At 45.9% G+C, this 17,664-nt stretch overlaps 1 protein-coding gene across 3 annotated transcripts in view; it reads right to left on the bottom strand.

Moving 5' to 3' along the window:
• ripor3 (RIPOR family member 3) overlaps positions 1 to 17,664 on the bottom strand; it is a 36,299-nt gene that overhangs the window by 15,160 nt on the left and 3,475 nt on the right. For 2 of the 3 annotated variants that reach the window (XM_046385038.1, XM_046385036.1), the window contains exons 2-3: positions 10,560 to 10,632; positions 1,145 to 1,243 (exon numbers count right to left, since the gene is read on the bottom strand). In XM_046385038.1, the coding sequence (XP_046240994.1) occupies positions 1,145 to 1,242 (98 nt within the window). In that variant the 5' untranslated portion in view covers position 1,243; positions 10,560 to 10,632. Of the gene's footprint in view, positions 1 to 1,144; positions 1,244 to 10,559; positions 10,633 to 11,185; positions 11,549 to 17,664 lie in introns of those variants that run through there. The other variant, XM_046385037.1, reaches the window with a different exon arrangement.

The raw sequence follows: 17,664 nt of genomic DNA, 5'->3' as shown, positions 1-17,664 counted from the left end.
GGACGACCGCTGATTTCCAGGCTTACAGCAACACAAACACGGGAGGTTTCTGCCTGTGGGCTGCCGGGACGATCACACTTGGCATCAGAATGAGCAGAAATGTCATACAGTGTAGATTTAAGGGCCGCCCACTAAACTAAAAACGACAACCTAACTGGAGGGCGAAGTTCACACCACAGCTATGGCGAAGATGACAGTGAGCTCTGCACTCTGCTTTCAGCTGGATCAAACTGAGACGAGCGCAGGACGATGAGGCCTCGTGTGCCTCAGTGCAGCAGTCTGTAAACACACCAACTCTTTTGGGTGGGGATACTGCGTACGGGTAGATGCTGGTGAAGTAGTGATGCCTGTGTAATGCAGAAAACTGAGTACTGTAAGGCTCTTTGTGTCAGTGTTTGTGTCCACACACACATCTGTACGGTGTTTTCATCTGCCATATTTCTGTCACAGATGTCCTCTGTAATTACGGACTGGGCTATAAAAGTGTTTTTCACTGCGTGTGAAATTTGCTGTCCCTGTCAGTGTGTGTGGTGCGTTTGTGTCACATCCTGTCACCATCAAAGCCCCTTAATGAAGAAGCATGGAAGACCACATGGTGTTAGTCTGTGAGGGCGGGAACGCAGAGGAGACTCTCAGGAATGAATGGGGTGTGTGTGTGTTTAAGATATAACAATAACAGGAAGTGCATTCCAGCTCTGCGACTCGTAACGTGACATGTTGTTGTTCTGTGTCCCTCGAGGGACTCACGGTTGGCATCTGCGTGTTTGTTGTTTGTTGTTTCTTCATTCAGAAACAACATGTGACAGTCTGTGGTGCGTTCACTGTCCGCCCATCTACGAGGAACAGGCTCGCCTGAGGATGAAGGGATTTCCCTCCACACAACACGATACACTTTACATATTAAAGGACAGCCGCTGACTTTATTTCCCCTCTTTGATCGTTTTGCAGTACGAAGAGCAGCCGGCACAAAGTCAAAATGGCCAAAGTTTCTGTATTTTCACTCAGCTCCATTCCTCCATCCTGACAATTTTGGGAATAAATTTGACGCCCTACAAACTTTTGTGTTATTAGTTCAGGCTGCAGTTAGTTTAGTAAAGGTCACCATCACTTGCATTCTGATTGGCTGTAACAGTGTCTCACTCACCGCCGTCGTCCAGTCACGGAGCTGAACCCGGTGAAGGAGCGGCTCCTGTGGACCAAACCTCCATCTGAGGGAGAGTCGAATCGCAGCTTCACCGACATCCTGGACAGAAAAGTAGTTACAGGAGGGACGATTTTAATCACGCATCAGCAGATCCACGTCAGCATTCACAGGCCCAGCTGACGCACACACTCCGACACACACTCAACCCTGATTCGCTCAGTGATCGACGATCTGTTAATAGATGGATGAACTTCAATGAGGAATTCAGCCACGCCAGTTCCTGCTCACACAAGCTGGTTGCTCTTTGGTTTGGTAAGAGAAGCTGCAGAGAAGCCATGAGTGCAACATCTGAATAAATATTCAGTTTCACGCACTGGTTTTTATTTTATACTGTTGTTGCCACTTGTGTTTTTTAGTATTGTTGTCTGTTCCCACTTCCTCCACACACACACACAAGCGCACCCTCCCTCCCTAAAGCATTTAAATCAACAAGACCACACTTAACTCTCATGCAATCCAGAACACGACACAAAAACAACATCTCTGAGACAAATCATAAAGGAACATACTGAAACATGCTGGTACCCAGATGGACTGCATTTATAACTTTATATATTTTTAGATGGATTCAAAGGCTGTGCAGCTCAGATGGCGGGGTATCACATTTTTAGCAGGCTAGCTGCATGTTTCTGGGATGGTGATGTCGGTCAGTGAGTCGGTCCAGGCATGAACATGAAGTTCAGTACAGACAATGATGGACCCTGTGGAGCTCTCACCCAGTGCCAACAGCAGCTCAGAAATTTAACGTATTATGTAAAATATCCCGACAACAGTAGAATTAGCCCATAAGAAAATGACCATAAAAGCATTTGTGGTGTGACAGTGCAGAAACATAACAAAATGTAGTAAAGTGAGTAAAATAGGTCAGTAGGTGATGAACTACAGGCATCCTGTCCAGTTTTTACTGCACATCAAAAGAAAACAAGTATAACCCGATAACATCGAAGTAACACCCACGTTCAGTGTGGACGCCAGCTGTTCTGAGTCTTTAATGCGGTTCCTGTGAACACTTGAGTTTGGTTGAAACAAAAACAACAACATGTTAGTCGGAATCTTACCAAAACCATTGCTGATGTGAATAAACATGAATTTGTATGATCATCTTGAACTTCTGCTAGAGTTGTTGTCTTGCTCAAATCAAGATCTTTCACATTCGACTCAGCTCCTCCATGACGAGGATTTGAACTACTGCAGAAATGCTCCCGATGTAAGCAGTTAAGAGTAGCTTAGAGTCGTACCCAGAGTGGAAGGAAAAACTCTGGTCCTGATGCCAACATCAACATAGCAAGTACACACTGGATGGAGAAACTGGGTGCCTCAGTACAGAATTCAGTCCAAAGTCCAATCTTAACATAGGATGACATTTATGGTTTTTGGTATGACAAAACAGAAATTGCATCCATTTCAAATCCTGAAAGAATTTAGCTACTTTGGAATTGTCCCATTTTAAGCATTGCCTAAGTTAGGATGGCACAGACCTTGTCCTAAACTTATTTTAACTGCCAAAAATGGCAGCACCGTCGCTGTTGGCTCTGTACAAGGAAACTAAAAAATAAGCCACCTTGTTTATGTCAAAGGTCACAGAGCATAGATCTGTTGGGTTGTATTGTGCCTGATAGAGAAGCTAACAGCCATGTTAGCCTGTTGGAAAAAGCTGCCATTGATCTTAGTCTGCTGGAGAATCTAATCCTGATATTAGCATATTGGAGAAGTTAACACTGTTGTTAGCCTGTTAGAGATGCTAGCATCATTGTTAGCCTGTTGGGGAAGCTAATTCTGATGTTAGCCTGTTGGAGGCGCTAGCATCAATGTTAGCCTGTTGGGGAAGCTAATTCTGATGTTAGCCTGTTGGAGGCGCTAGCATCAATGTTAGCCTGTTGGGGGAAGCTAATTCTGATGTTAGCCTGTTGGAGAAGTTAGCATCAATGTTAGCTTGTTGGGGAAGCTAATTCTGATGTTAGCCTGTTGGAGAAGCTCGCATCAATGTTAGCCTGTTGGGGAAGCTAACATCAGTGTTAGAAACAGGCAGGCATGGATACAGGCAGTATCGTGTATATTCCAAACACGTATAAAAGTATGACAAGTGGACGAGTACCGTTAGAACTATCAGGGTTACGGTTCTAGTTCGGCTTTCATAAGCTTTCACAGCCATGAGTTTAGGAACGCAAAGACAAGCCGTTAGGACTGATCATTAAGAACCAAAGTTAACCCATTAGCTAAGTACTTACACCGCACAGAAAGCCAAGTGTCTTTTGTTTTACAAGGTGATCATTATTTATGTCATTTAAAGTTGACACACAGTTGATTTTAGGTGTTTGCTCAAACATCTGAGACATGCAGCACGCAGAGACTTGTTTGCTGTTACTGTATCTGTAAGTGTGTACATGTGTGTGTTTAAAGTTGGATGATTAAACTCTGGCAGCTGTGTATATCCTGATATAACCTTCCTGCCCTGTAGATGCTGAATATGGATGTTAAGAATCTCAGTGGTGATGGCTGAGCGCAGCAGAATAACGTAGTGCAGCCCTGGCTGAGCGCCACGTTAGCCAGCTGTAACACACTATGTGAAGAATGTAACACAGCCGTCAAACATAAGCATAAATTCTGTATGCGCTGTCGCATCATCATCCACCTGTCTGCCCTCTTACAGCGTTTTTCAACATGTCAGTTCACAAATCAGGTGCGGGGAACAAAATGCAGCTGTTTCAGTCCTTTGCATCGTTTGTTTTAATCTCCTCACCTGACAAAAATGTTGTCACAAGGTCCGCTGACAAACCTCTGAACCTTCCAGTCAGCAGACAGAAACTGCACCTTAAATATGACTTCCAGTAAGGAGGTGGAGGAGGAAGGGGAGTTGTGGTATCCAAAGTTGGAGCTGGAGTTGTTTTTAAGTCTCCAAAAACGATCCTGTTTGACATGCAGCTGGAGCTGGGGTTTGAACCAACAACCTTCCAACTGTTGGATGACTGACCCCAAACTGTTTTGCGTTAAAGCACCAGTAATGATACTCAAGTACATCCAGTATTATGATGTATAATAATTTAACTCTCTGAAAGGGACCATTCTGATCATCAAGCACTTTTGCTATTTTGCTTAAGTGAACTCTTCAATGCAAGACTATTTACTTGTAGCACTATTTACTATTTATTTGTAGTCTTGAATTTCCCTAGGGATCAATAAAGTATCTATCTATCTAGCAGTAATTTTACACAGTGGCATTACTACTTTTTCTCCAAGTAAAAGATACAGGGAGTTCTTTCAGACAGGAAAATGCTGCAGAAATAACACAAAAGGGGAATATTTAACACAAAAGAGTAGTAATTATAAACCTGAATATGCAGAGTGAAACACGTGTGGAGTCAAAGTGTTTAACATCCCGGCACACCTTGTACTCCTGTAAATGAGCTGTTTAAAGTAGGTCGACATCTCACACACACACACACACACACACACAGCTGAAGCTGCTGGATGTTGAGGCGTCTTCACTGAGAAAGAGAAAGAGCTGTAGGAAAAAGAGAAATGGAGCAGAAAGAGAAGAGTTACATGTGAATGCAGGGAGGAAGAGAAAATCAGCGTGTGAGAAAAGTCAGCTTCGTAGTTGGAAATATAAACCTTTCTCTTTGATACTTTTCTCAACAACACTTCGATTGAGCAGCTGTAGTATCACAAAGGTTTGACATGAGGGTGACGTCAGATTATTCGTCCACACTGCAGGAACATGTGATCAAAGCATCAAGTTCAAGTGTGGAATCTGGAAATAAGATCCAGTGGCATTGGTGTAATAAACCAGAATTATGTTTTAAAGATCCTTTGGCATGAGATTTTGGTCGTAATTATGAAAAGAAGAAACCTTCAAAAGTAATTCTGTGAAGTCGGCTGCTCGTCCAAACTCCGCCCCAATTCTTTCCACTTCTTTCCACTCATGTTTCACACCACTTTGGAGGCACATCTCCTCTGTGTGCTCCTTTCATCAAATTAAAACCGTTTTTCAGATCCTGCTGTTTCGTTGAAACTGGCTCCAGACCAGCTGATTTCACTGGTGATTAATGGGCTGCCGGTCGGGTGGAGGCGCGCAGGCCGCAGGCTGCAGCTGCTGCGCTGTTTGGCTGGAATGAAAATCTGCAGCTTCTTGTTTCACTTTGACGCAGAACCACTTGAGTAAAAGCAACAGAGAACATGTGAAAAAGTTTTAATTACGGCTTTACTGATGTACGGAAAATAAATCAAATCTGGAATGTGTTTCGAATGTGAAGTGAGGGAGGCGCATTCCTCGAGTGGTGAAGAATCCAGGGGGGATGAGCGTGTGTGTGTGTGTGTGTGTGTTTCTTATGGGGTGTCTGGACAAAAGATGGGGTGAGATCTGGTCTTAAAAAATTAGCCTTGACCTGAAAGTGATTTACGGGGTCCCATGTGGTGAAGAGACGGGAGGTTGGTGCCTGTGTGTGTGTGTGTGTGTGTGTTTGTGTGTGTGTCTGTCTCTGTGTGTGTGTGTGTGTCCCTGTGTGTGTGTGTGTGTGTGTGTCTGTGTCTGTGTGTGTCTCTGTGTGTGTGTGTGTGTGTCCCTGTGTGTGTGTCCCTGGTCCGGCTGCAGACCTGTGAGCATGCAGCAGACCCTCACAAGGGGCCTGTACATCGTCTGTGACACCAAACACACACACACAAGTACACGCCAGCTGACACACGTCAAACACTTACATGTTCTCACACACACACACACATAAGGAAGTGATTACGGGCCTCTCCTCCCTCTCACAGTGCGGTGGTGTCCCAGCGGTTTTGAATGTGGTCTCACTGGTAATCACTCTCCTCCAGCTCTCTGTAATTAGCCTGATTTCTACTTCCACGTTCGCCGGGTCCTGATTCTGTAATGATCGGTTCCTTCTCTCAGTCGCACTGGGGCCGGAGCCATCAAACCAATAGGTTTGTAAGCGACAGCTCCGAAGCTCCAGAAGCTCAGGAGGGGACGTCAGCGGGCCTCATGCGAGAATCAGCGGAACGAAAAAGTCACCGTCGGTCGATTGTTTAAGAGTGTTCTAACAGCTGATGTTTACAGTGTGGCGGCCTCTAGTGGCCACGGCAGTGATGATGAGAGCAAAGGAGGAAGTCAGGTGACAGAGTATGAATAGGTAGGAGGGATGTCGGGTGGGTGGATGATACAAATACACTGACATAAAGATGGCCGACCTGTCTCCACTTCGCACCAAGTGCTGCCATCTTGTTCTGGTGACATCATTTGGAGCCAGAGTCTGCGATTGGGATCAGAAACAAGTACGAGCCTTTGTGACGATCAGACATCGAAGGCAACAACTGAATTGAAAGCAACATTGAGAGATCACGACTTGGTGTGATTATTGATCGGGGTCCAGGTGTCCCACAGAGGGTCCACGGACTGAGAGCCGACTGGGGCACAACACATACGTGGCCCTCTGACATTGTTTAACCGTCAGAAGTGAGCTGAGAGCTCCTGCCATATGGGAAACAGCTCCAGTCCTGTTTGTGTTTTATGAAAAACAGCAAAAACAAGACCGAGGAACGTCCTGTGTGTGAGTGTGTGTGTGTGTGTGTAACATGTTTTATGTTATCTTGTGCTCCTCTTAACATCCGTCCTCTTGTTTGGCTCATCTCCCTCTACTTGTTTTTATGTTTCTGCCTGCCTGTCTGTCTGCCTGCCTGCTTGCCTGTCTGCAGGTCTGTCTGTCTGCCTGTCTGCCTGTCTGTCTGCCTGCCTGTCTGTCTGCCTGCCTGTCTGCCTGCCTGTGGCTCACAGATCATCTGTGATCATTAGAAGGCAGTTTTAAATTACTTTGAATCCTCCACAGGGACTTTACTCAATTTCCAAGTAAACAAAATCCATCAAAGATCTTCTGTCGTATTCCGAGCAGCAAACGGGCGAGTTTCTGCCTGCAGAGAGTCGCACCACGCGAGTTAGCTTGTCAGAAGCTGCTGGATGAAAGACATCAAGACCAAATGAAGGGAGAACCAGAGAGGATATGATTGTGCAAATCCTTGGCTCGCTCTGAAGTTGCTTTTGCATGTTTTCGTCCAGTTTTAGATCATCGCTGACACGTGGTCGCCACCTCTGGCTCAGTGCCAGCTGACAGGCGATTGGCTCATTTTGAAGGGGTCAGAGGTCACAGATGACTTATGTGAAGAGCTATGCAGCACGGCCTGAAGACACAACGTGCAGCCATGGTTGTAAAGCATATTGGTCATGAGTTATTCTCACTGAGATGCAGCTGCTCAGAGTTTCATTCAGTCTTTCCAGTTCTTATTCAGGACCACAAACATTCTGGGCAAAACAAACTCTGAACCAGATCTTTTGTGATGATCACAACACATTCAGCTGTTTGTGTCCTTGCATGAAGAGTCAGTTTGTACCAGCTCGTCTGCCAGCATTTAGCAGCCGTTTGAACTCGCTCTTTCAGCTGAACTATACATTAAATGGCGACCAGAATCAGCTATTTCTGTCATGGTTTTGGTTTTCAGTTGTTGTTTTATTTTTGCATTCACTTTTGCTTTACACTTCCTGCCTTTGTGCCTCCCTTGATGAGTTTCACCTGTCGCTGATTCCCTTCTGTGTATTTATGTTTTGTCCTTCAGTCTGCTCGTCACATTCCAGCCTTTTGATTAGTTTGGATGTTTGTTTGCTGTCCCTGACCTTGTCTGTCTTTGGACTTTGGATTTCTTAGCTGCTCTCTTGTGGATATCGTTTGCCTGTTTGGGACTGTTTGACTCATGGCGTCCTGTGAGCCTTTTCACCTTGAATAAACTGAACCGCAGCAGCTCAGCCTCGAGCGTCTGCACCCGAACTGAATTTTCTCGTGTTCCTCTTTCAAACACGTGAGGATTTCTTTGTCTCCCGACTCCCTTTAATTGTTTGCATGATTTTGTGAGTTGTTGAGTTGCAAGAAATGCTCTAAACAACAAATTCCTAATTATTTGGGCATTTTCAGATCTTCTTAGTGCTGTTGACTTGTGGTTAGACCTGGAGGAAAGAACATCCTGGCACCAATTACATTTTTTCAAAGTAAACTAGTGCATAAACAAATTTTTACGAGAAAGGTTTGGCTCTGAACACTGGGATCAACGGCGTGGACAGCCATCTTTTTTCTTCCTCCAGTTCGCCGTTGCATCACCGCCTTCTAATGTTTATCTTTCCTCTCGAGCCGATCACAAAGCATCTTGGGGTAGCCCTCGATGCCAAGTGCGACGCTGAAATGCCTCAAAGTGAAGTTTTAAATTGGGGCATCATAACATGTGACACACACGCCCAGTCAGAGGGTCGGAGGTGGAGGACGAGGGGAGGACCACACCTGGCAGTCGATGGGGTGTTTAGTGCTGGGCTGAGCCTCTAAGCTGGTTGTGCTCCTGGACAAGCCAAACATGTGACTTATTACTGCTGATAACACGCCGCAGAGGCAGGACGAGGTTTTGTTTTCAGGTCATCTGATCGATTGTTGTTTTAAGTGAGTGAATTAGCCCTGAACTCGAGTTGTGTTAACACGAGCTTTCAACATTCTGCTCTGTCAAAATGTTTACATTTAGTTTGGACAGGAAAGAAAAGGAGGAGCATGTTAGGAAAGAAGGGACGGGGAGAGACAGGCAGAAATGCGACGCTTTGGAGGCAAAATGCTCAGGGTGGTGGGTAAATGTGATCTTTACAAAGTCTTTTGTCATATCAGTCACAAACTGCCATGAAAGAAAAGCCCAACAAATGTCATATTTAAGCTTTTAAAACCAATCTTCTTTCCAAATGCTTACAATAAGTGCACTGAAATGGCTGCTGACATCCCTGAAATACTGTTTAAATAAGATGTGATCCTCGCATCACACCAGTGGCTCAACTTCTGAAGTGTTGGAAATGAAGTGTCTGAGCCACAGCATGAATTCAGTGCCATCCATTTTCCTCTGCTTGTCTGGGCTCGGGTCCCGGTGGAAGCAGGCTGAGCAGCGTATTCAGACAGCAGCAGACATCCCAAATGTTTTCCAGCTTCTCCTGGGGGATCCTGAGGCCACTTGAGATACACTATATAGACAAAAGTATCCAGACACACCTCTGTATGTGGCTGTTCCTCAGGGTTTGTTCTCGGCCCCTGACCTCCAGTGAAGGGAAATCTTAATGCTTCAGCACACCAAGACATTTTGGACATTTTGCTATGCTTCCAACTTTGTGGCAACAGTTTGTTGAAGGCCCTTTTCTATTCCAGCATGACTGTGCCCCAGTGCACAAAGCAAAGCTCCATAAAGACATGGTTGGATGAGTTTGGTGTGGAAGAACTTGACTGGCCCACACAGAGCCCTGACCTCAACCCCATCCAACACCTTTGGGATGAACTGGAACGGAGATTGTGAGCCAGGCCTTTTGGTCCAACATCAGTGTCTAATGTTGGACGCAGGAGGACGGACATCCACTTCCTCCACAGGAAATAGGAAAAAAGGATGTAGGTGAAAGGGAAGAGGGAGAGTGTCCTCCTCTGCAGCTGTCATTCCTCCGGCTTCATGTCTCAGTCGTCCATTTTTCAGATCGCTGGGGTCTCCCGTCGCCTCCTTTTGTCATCTTCTCAGATTTCTTTATCTCTTCCACCCTCCCGCCTCCGTCGCTCTGTGGCTCAGTTTCCTCAGTTTTAACTCATTCGGCAGACCTCCCTCGCTCGTCTCTCCCTGTCTGTCGTCCCCCTTCGTCCTCCTCATCCCCGCTGTGTGTTGTGTTATGTGCTGACATCCACAGTTCCTGTGTGTTCAGGCCGAGCCAGAGCGAAGATTAAAAGACTCTGAAGTAACTGAATCGCTGAAATCTGTTGACATAAACTCTTTGCACACGGTGTACATCTCTGTTTTCCTGAGGAGACACAAACATCTGGGCTTTTCACACGCACACACACACACACACACACACACACTCCCATTGCTTAAGTACTTAGAAGATACAAACATCTGTACGTTCCAACACACACATGCACAACCCTGCACAAACACTTTGAGTCTGAGCACACATTCATCATCTTCTGCAAAAGATGAAAACCATCTGCCTTGTCACACACAAACACACACACACATCTGTGTGTACTGGCAAGATGATGAACATAATCCTTATCTGATTACGTTCATCAATAAACCGTGGAGTCGAGCACGTCCACGATGCCCTCGGCATCCACGTGTGGGTTACACTGCAGGCTGTTCATGTTTATCAGGCCTCAGACTTTCAGGCTTCCATCAGAGCGTCCACACACAAACTGATCTACTGTGAGCTCACGAGGAGCCTCGTTAGGAGCGTTAATAAGACAAAACTGAGAGGAATCTGACCTCCAGCTCTGACTCGGCTCACACAGAAACCAACCAGAAACAAGTCGCTTACTCTGCTGTCGTCTTTCGTCCAATGGAAGCTGTGAGGTCGTCCTCGCGGGGTCACTTCATTGCCGCTGAACGCCCTGAAATAAAAGGAAGAAGAAGATACACTCAGCCGCCAAATGATGAGACACACACGACTAATGCAATAAATCCTGCCTTTGTGAAGGTCATGAGCTTCAGTTTCTGGAGATGCTTCAAAGCCTAATATATACAAATGGTTGTATATATTTATATGAGCATATGTCCTCCATTTATAAAAGCTGTCAGCGGTTGTCTTGTTATTTCCTACTACTTTCAAGTGTGCCTTCCCTTAACACTTGAACACATGAGCTGTGTTAAGAGCTGAACGTGCAGCTGTGTGGATGTGCAGCACAAGTCTCGCTGATTCTCACTTCATCTGAAGTTTGAGAGGTCTTCAAGGTTTGTTGACGTGTTATATATTATTATTGTTATGTGTGGTCTATATGTTCACTCTGTGCAGCTCAGTTCCTGAAGGGAGCTGAAGGAACCCGTGAAGACCTCGACAGTTCAAGTCGGCTTTTTTGAAAATCTGTACAGCAGACACCTTCTGTCTTTGGACCTTTGATTCAGATGAGGACAAAAACCCAACATTACAGGAGTGATCTGTCTCACCTAAAGGACACTATGAGACAAATGTCGACAGATCACTGACACGTCCTTCACTGTCTGTTTCCACCTGATCTGAACCCAGTGTGGACGTCACGTGTCTCCACACGCTCGTCTTTTTCTGAAGTCTAAAGCTCGTCTCTGTGTGAGTGTCTCTGCAGCTTTTCACAGCTGAGAGGAGGATCTCTGCTGTCTGTCTCTCTTCATCTGTCTCTGTCTCATTGGGTTTCTGTCTCTGCAGAGAACACACAGACAGATGAAGAGACGTCACTGAGCCTGAGTCTTCCTCTGCCCCAACACGTCTCTCAGTCTGGTTCTGTCTTCTGGTTTTCTGTGATGTAAAATGAGGAGGAGGGGGAGGAGTTCTGGGTTTGTGTGTATGTGTGTGTGTTTACACAGTTTGAAAGAAAGTTTGCATGTACAAATGTCTTTATAGCAGAATGCAATGAGTTATTTTGTGTGTGTGTGTCTTTAGCAGCATCAAAATCTCAATTGTTGTTGTCGTTTATTTCCATCCAATCAGACATGAGTTTGACCTGTAAGAAGAATTTATTGGGAGCCGATTGGAGCTGTTAGTCTGGAGATTCAGAAGGAACCACTTCCACCGGGACCTGGACCTCCCGTCTGTGGGGAAAGATGCAACACGATCCACCACAGATGTAATGAACATTAATCTGTTTTCCTGACTAACGTACTCACATGACATTCCTGTGGAACAGAAAGGCTCCTGATGATGTGATCAGTGCAGTAAAATCCAACCGGATCAAAACTAATGTCATGATCCTAACATGGTTTACGCCGTAGCCGTCATGTACACCAACAATTCTGGTTGTTTTTTATTGCAGTAGCTGTACTTTTCCTGCTTTGCACTGCTGCACATCATCTTTCCCTCTGGGTGCATCTCATCTTATGTAAGTGCGTTTGGATGTTCATGCAGACGAACAGCCCACCGTGAGTTGAATCTGGTGTCTGTCATGATGGGTCTTTAAATTACAGACGTTTCTGTGGAGCACTTGAACGTTACTTGCCGTGTTGCGCTTTGAGAAACATCCTGTGGTTTTTCATGTATTTCAGTCCACTGTGACACCAATGACTGACTTAAGTGGGTCTGTAGGTTTTATCTGTCCGTGTGCTGCAGGCATCAGACTGCTGATTTAAGACACTAATATATTCAGCAGGAACCTGGAAGAGAAGATGCTCACAGCAGATGTATTATATGATACCCGAAGGTTCTGCAGCAGCGGCCTGGGATTTATCTCCACTGCTGCGTGGAAGCTTGTTAGAATTTTAAAGCTGAAATATACGACACGTTCTGATGACACGACTAATACTGCTTCCAGGACTGAACGGGAGCCAAAATGTGAGATTCAAAGTTTAAAACCCAGACCTGGAACCTGCATTTGGGTCTCCACAGGAAATGGGCCCTAAAGCACAGGAAGTCGTGCAGTTTACGTCTCCTTTTCATTTGGCGTAAACAAAAGAGCAGGTTGTTGGGAGGGACAGAAACAGAACAAGTGCTTAAAATGAGAACCACCAAAACCCCAAACATTTTTAAGGCAACAGTTGCAACACAGCGAGAGACTCTTTTCTGTTTTCCTGAGCTGATCCCTCCCCTCAGCTGATTACAGCCTGAGCTTCGACACTTGCTGCCCGTTATGTAACATGAACGCAGCGTCAGCCGGTGTCCACTTTGCTCACCAGGAACATGTGACATCCACAAACCTGATTCAGCAGATTCTAGCAGCTGCAGTATGACAAATCCCAGAAGCAGCACTTCACACAAAGTTAAAGGTTTCTTTGCAGGAAGGCAGGTGGTACCAGCAGGTCTGGGGTCAGCGCAGAGCAGGTGGACCTCAGAGAAGAAGCTGTGTTGTATAGGGATGCTTTTCTCTCATCTGACGCCACGTTTCATTCCTCAGCCATGAGGCTTATTGCAAGAGTTTTGTATGTCCCCTTGTGACACTGGCTTCCTCTGCAGTTATGTCGCCTCTGCTTTGGTTTCCTGCTTCAGGTGCATCAGGTGAGCACTTCAGCCTGCAGTTGATTGGAATCAAAATGTTTATGCATCATTCAGGTTTTGCTGGTGATTTAAATTACAAAAACTACAAAATGAAAGTATTCCTGTCCCCACATATCAGGTGAGTTTAGTGAAACAGTGTTGGCCTGATGTACCTGTGGACGTCACAGGTTGCATACAGTCACTGATGGAGCTTTTATACTTCATCTCTAGATCCTCTTATTTTGCACATGGATTCACTAAAGAAACCCCAGATTTGAGAATTTTGTACTTTATATTCAGACCTAAACTACAAAATCCTCCTTCCTCTCTCAACTTCCTTTAAGCCTTTTGTCTGCATGAAAGGTTGCTTTGATTTCCACATTTGTCTCCACCGACCAGCGTGTTGCTTTGTGTGGCCGGTGGCCTCACGGAGCAGAAACCTGATATCTGAAAATGAGCAGAATGCGTATAGTGTATGTGGCGCAGCATGCAGGGCTTCACAAAGACGGGGCTCCCTGTGGCTCGGCAGGTTAAGGTTTGGAAAATCTGCCTCAAAACATGAACTGCTGCCAGGACTGCAGGGGGCCTGAGCTTAAACAAAAAAGTCTGTACTCATAACCCTGAAGGCCATAAAACGTCTGTCACATGCTGTAAGGCTGAATCCTTACAAAGGTCTCATAGTTACACTGCACTTTGTATGATTTCCAGCTTGTTATCAGCCCACTTGGAAGAGCAGAGCGATGATTTATTTATTCGTTTTCACTTTGCATAACTCACTCTGATAGGAAAAGTCGGCCGGTTTTTCCTTCCATGATTGACTTTACTTGGCATAAGTTAGGCCATTGAAAGGGCCCTGTGGGGCGAGCTCAGCCAATCTGGATTTCCACCCAAGTGTGAAATGGAAATTCTTGTTCTGCCTCCCGAGACCATCAGCATTTTACTCAGACAAACGACACCTGTGGGGGGCGTCCCTGCTCAGCGAGGGCTCAGCCGCTTAAAGTAAAAATCTGCCCGAAAAACACAACACTTGTTATTCGTTTAACATGAAGCGGATCAGTTGTTGACTCTTGTCCTGAGTGAGGCTCCTTTTTCTTCAGCAGGTAGAGCAAGAACCAGATGCCCCAGGAGAGCCACGGTCATGAGCAGGACTGTGCTGGTGAAAACTGAGAGCTCAAACTCACCACAGTGAGACGCTCTCCTGGGTTTGACGCATCACTCTGTTGGAGTTCAAAGAAGGATCCTCAAACTGTTCTCACGTCCGGGATCCTTCAGGTTCTACAAGACGGAGTCCTTTGCACAGGGATTTTTCATGCAGACGAGTACCCGCAATCCCTCCCTCCTTTAATGCTCTGCCGGCCAAGAGAGGAGGGACGACAACGGGTGCAATATGCATCAAAGATGGAACCTTTTCAGTGATGCATCTGTAGGACCCAACTTGGAAGGACCCGGCCTACTAAAGAAGAATCCCGGACTTTGAGAAGTTAGGCCAGTCCGCTGAGGCTCATCGCTGAAGCTGCGCAGCAGGTTTACCGAGTTATCTGGATAAGTTTGGAATCCACCAAACCTGGTGCTGCTACTGATGTGGTTCCTGTTCTGCAAGCTCGCACATTTCAGGCGTCTCACCTGACAGCAACGTTAATATTGAACGATTCTGCCAAACCAAGAATTGAACTGACTTATTTTGTTTAGGTCCAACGTGCTTTCTACCTGGCTTGGCAACCACTGGATGTGAACTCTGGCTTCATTACCTTCTGCATTGGCAGTAAATGTGTTTGTACTGGAAGTTTACTGTGAAAGGTGCGATGTGGATGGATTCTGGCTGTACGATGTGTTGAACCTGCTCCTTGGAACAGGTCCCGGTTCAGTTTAGGGCTGTTATGTTTTGTACGACACAGAGGATTTTATCTTCTATCAGTGGTGAACAGAGGAGGAGCTCCAGGGCTCGCACAGGCTGCTGCTGGCTAATGATAAAACATACACAAACATGCGTATACGCAGCACAAAGGGCCGTGCAGATACACTGAGGGCAGGGTGTTGCACAGTGTGGTGACAGTGTGTGTTCACAAACCTGATCCAAAATGCAAAACAAAAAACAACAAGAAAGCATCTGCAATCTTTCAAACCAACATGAACACAACCTGACAAAAAGGTACGACGTGACACTAAAATGATGTGAATACCTGAAGTTATGAGTGCAGTGAAGCACACCTCACATGTTGCCCCCTGAAAAACGGGTCTAAGACTGGATCTCCACAGTCCGCACACCCAAAGAGGTGCCACGTCTCAGTGGGTGACTGCGTCTGGCTTTTGTTTTGAGCAGCGAACGCGGCTTTGACCTTTGACCCTGGATGGCCGCCAGCGCTCAGGGCGTCGGCGTGTCGTGTCGGATTGGACTCGTGGGGCCTGTAGATCTCCGCGGAGTCTGGATGAACTCTGCAGAGTCTGACCTAAAAGTGTGAGGTCCTGTCTTCCATACCGTGTGTGTGCATGTGTGCATGCGTGTGTGCGTTGATTAGCTGCTTGTTGATTCGAATATGCAGATTTTTTCCCTCCTGTTCCTCATCTTCCCCCTGACATGAAGCGATCCAAACAGCTGCGTCTCAGATTGTTCTGAGCTGAGCGTCAGCGAGCTCAGAAAGGCCGAACAGAAATAAGTCCAAGGTGACAGATTATCCGGGGCGTCCCAAACACGTTACCAAAGGAAACCAGCGTCTGAACGGAAAGCAGAAAGCCAATCTGAGAACTTACTGTTCAGTTTAACTTGTGGTGATGTGTTTTAGGAGTTAATGAAGGTATTTGACTCACAGCTCTGGTCATTTATTCCAATATGTCCCCGACAGATTTATTGCAGTAATAACGCCGAGTGCCGCTCCGTGCTGCGACTGTCGCGAGGAGGACAAAGTTACGTCTTGCTGAGACCACAAACACAGGAAGCCCTGGTGGGTTTCGCCGATGTGCAGCCACAGCGTGTGTGTGTGTGTGTTTGCACCGTCGTTAAAGTTTTCTGCAAATTAGTGCAAATAAAAATGAGAGAAAGCAAAAGGAATTACTGCCTGACTACAGCAGCGTCACTGTTTGCCAGGCAGCAGCCGTTTCCACACGAAGCAGGTGTGACTGGACTTTATGGAAACGAGTCACAATTCAAGACGGAGGAGGCTTGCAGAAAAGGAAAAATATGAGAACACGTGCAGAACCGAAGCAGTTAAAACGTCTGCAACGTAAGGCAGTTTGACAAGAAAACGTTTAATATTTGGTGAATCTCTGACAGCCAAGTGACAAACGAGTCCTCGTGTGCTGCAGTTACATTTTTTAAAGCAGTCGAAGAGCCATGAGGCTGAGGACCACCGAGGACGGCGACTCACCGGACGAGCACTCGGCCTCATCTAATGGTTGCCTCAAACGAATATTTTCTGTCTCAGAGACGGCAGGTTACATAAGAAAAACTGAGGAGTTAAAGCGAAACAGAAGAAGGACTCACGACTTTTACTGAGCGCCACAAAACGCTCAAAGTCTGTCTTTCAAAATCCCCTTCAGACAGAAGTGCAGTAGAAGTACGCGAAGTATCAAAAGTAAAAGTACTCGGCCCATGTGACTGATAATACTGATGAGTCAGTTAGTTTTTACTACGTCGTACTGCAGAGGGTCACGAGAGGATGACAAAGTTTTGTTACACACATTTGTGTTCATTTTTCAGACTTTAATCTTTGCTTTATTGTGAAATGTTGAATAATTTTGCTTTGTGGGGACACGTTGGAGGACATATGTCTCTCATAGTCAAACTGCTGACAACTACAGCCAGAGTCCAGTGGAAAGACTGTTTATACTGCATTTTATTGCCTTTTATAAGACGTAAACTAGCTAGCAGCTCCTGCGTAGCCGTCACATTGACATACATTTTGACATTTTGACATTTTGACAGCCGGACACCTCAGCAGTTGGCACCTTCGACTGTCTCAAACAGCTGACAGAAGGAAAACGCAGGCACAGAAATGTGTTCAGAGCTGAGACAGGGTCTGGATCTTCAATAGGGAGCTCGGGTTTAGGACCGAGCGGAGCAGCGAAGTGTGACGGGGCTGCGAAACAGTTAAAAGTCTACAATGAGCCGAGTGTGCGTCCGACTGCTCAGGAAACACTAAATCTAACATGTGACACATTCAAATGGCTTTCACGCCGTCCCCACAGGCTCCTCATTTGAACACATGACCGCCAGGTTTGGACAACTCGCGTGCTTTTGGGTTGATTTTGCCTGGAAATGAAAACATTGCAGGTTTAAACTTCTTGTAATGAAGCGGGAGACAAAAAGAAAAAGTTCTTGATCCTCTAAGCCGCGGCATCTGTTCCACTGATTTGTTCCAGTAAAACACAAATCTGTTTTGTGTTGTGTCCTACAAAAACAAATGTGAAACTGGAAACCAAACGATGCTGGGATCACAGCTCGCTCGTCCACTGGCAGCACCAGAGTCCTCGCTGTGTGGATCAGGTACCT

Source organism: Scatophagus argus, chromosome 3 (assembly GCF_020382885.2).
Source record: "Scatophagus argus isolate fScaArg1 chromosome 3, fScaArg1.pri, whole genome shotgun sequence".
NCBI lineage: Eukaryota > Metazoa > Chordata > Actinopteri > Scatophagidae > Scatophagus > Scatophagus argus.
The sequence above is the reverse complement of the archived record's forward strand: the minus strand, read 5'-3'. Positions and strand labels throughout refer to the sequence as shown.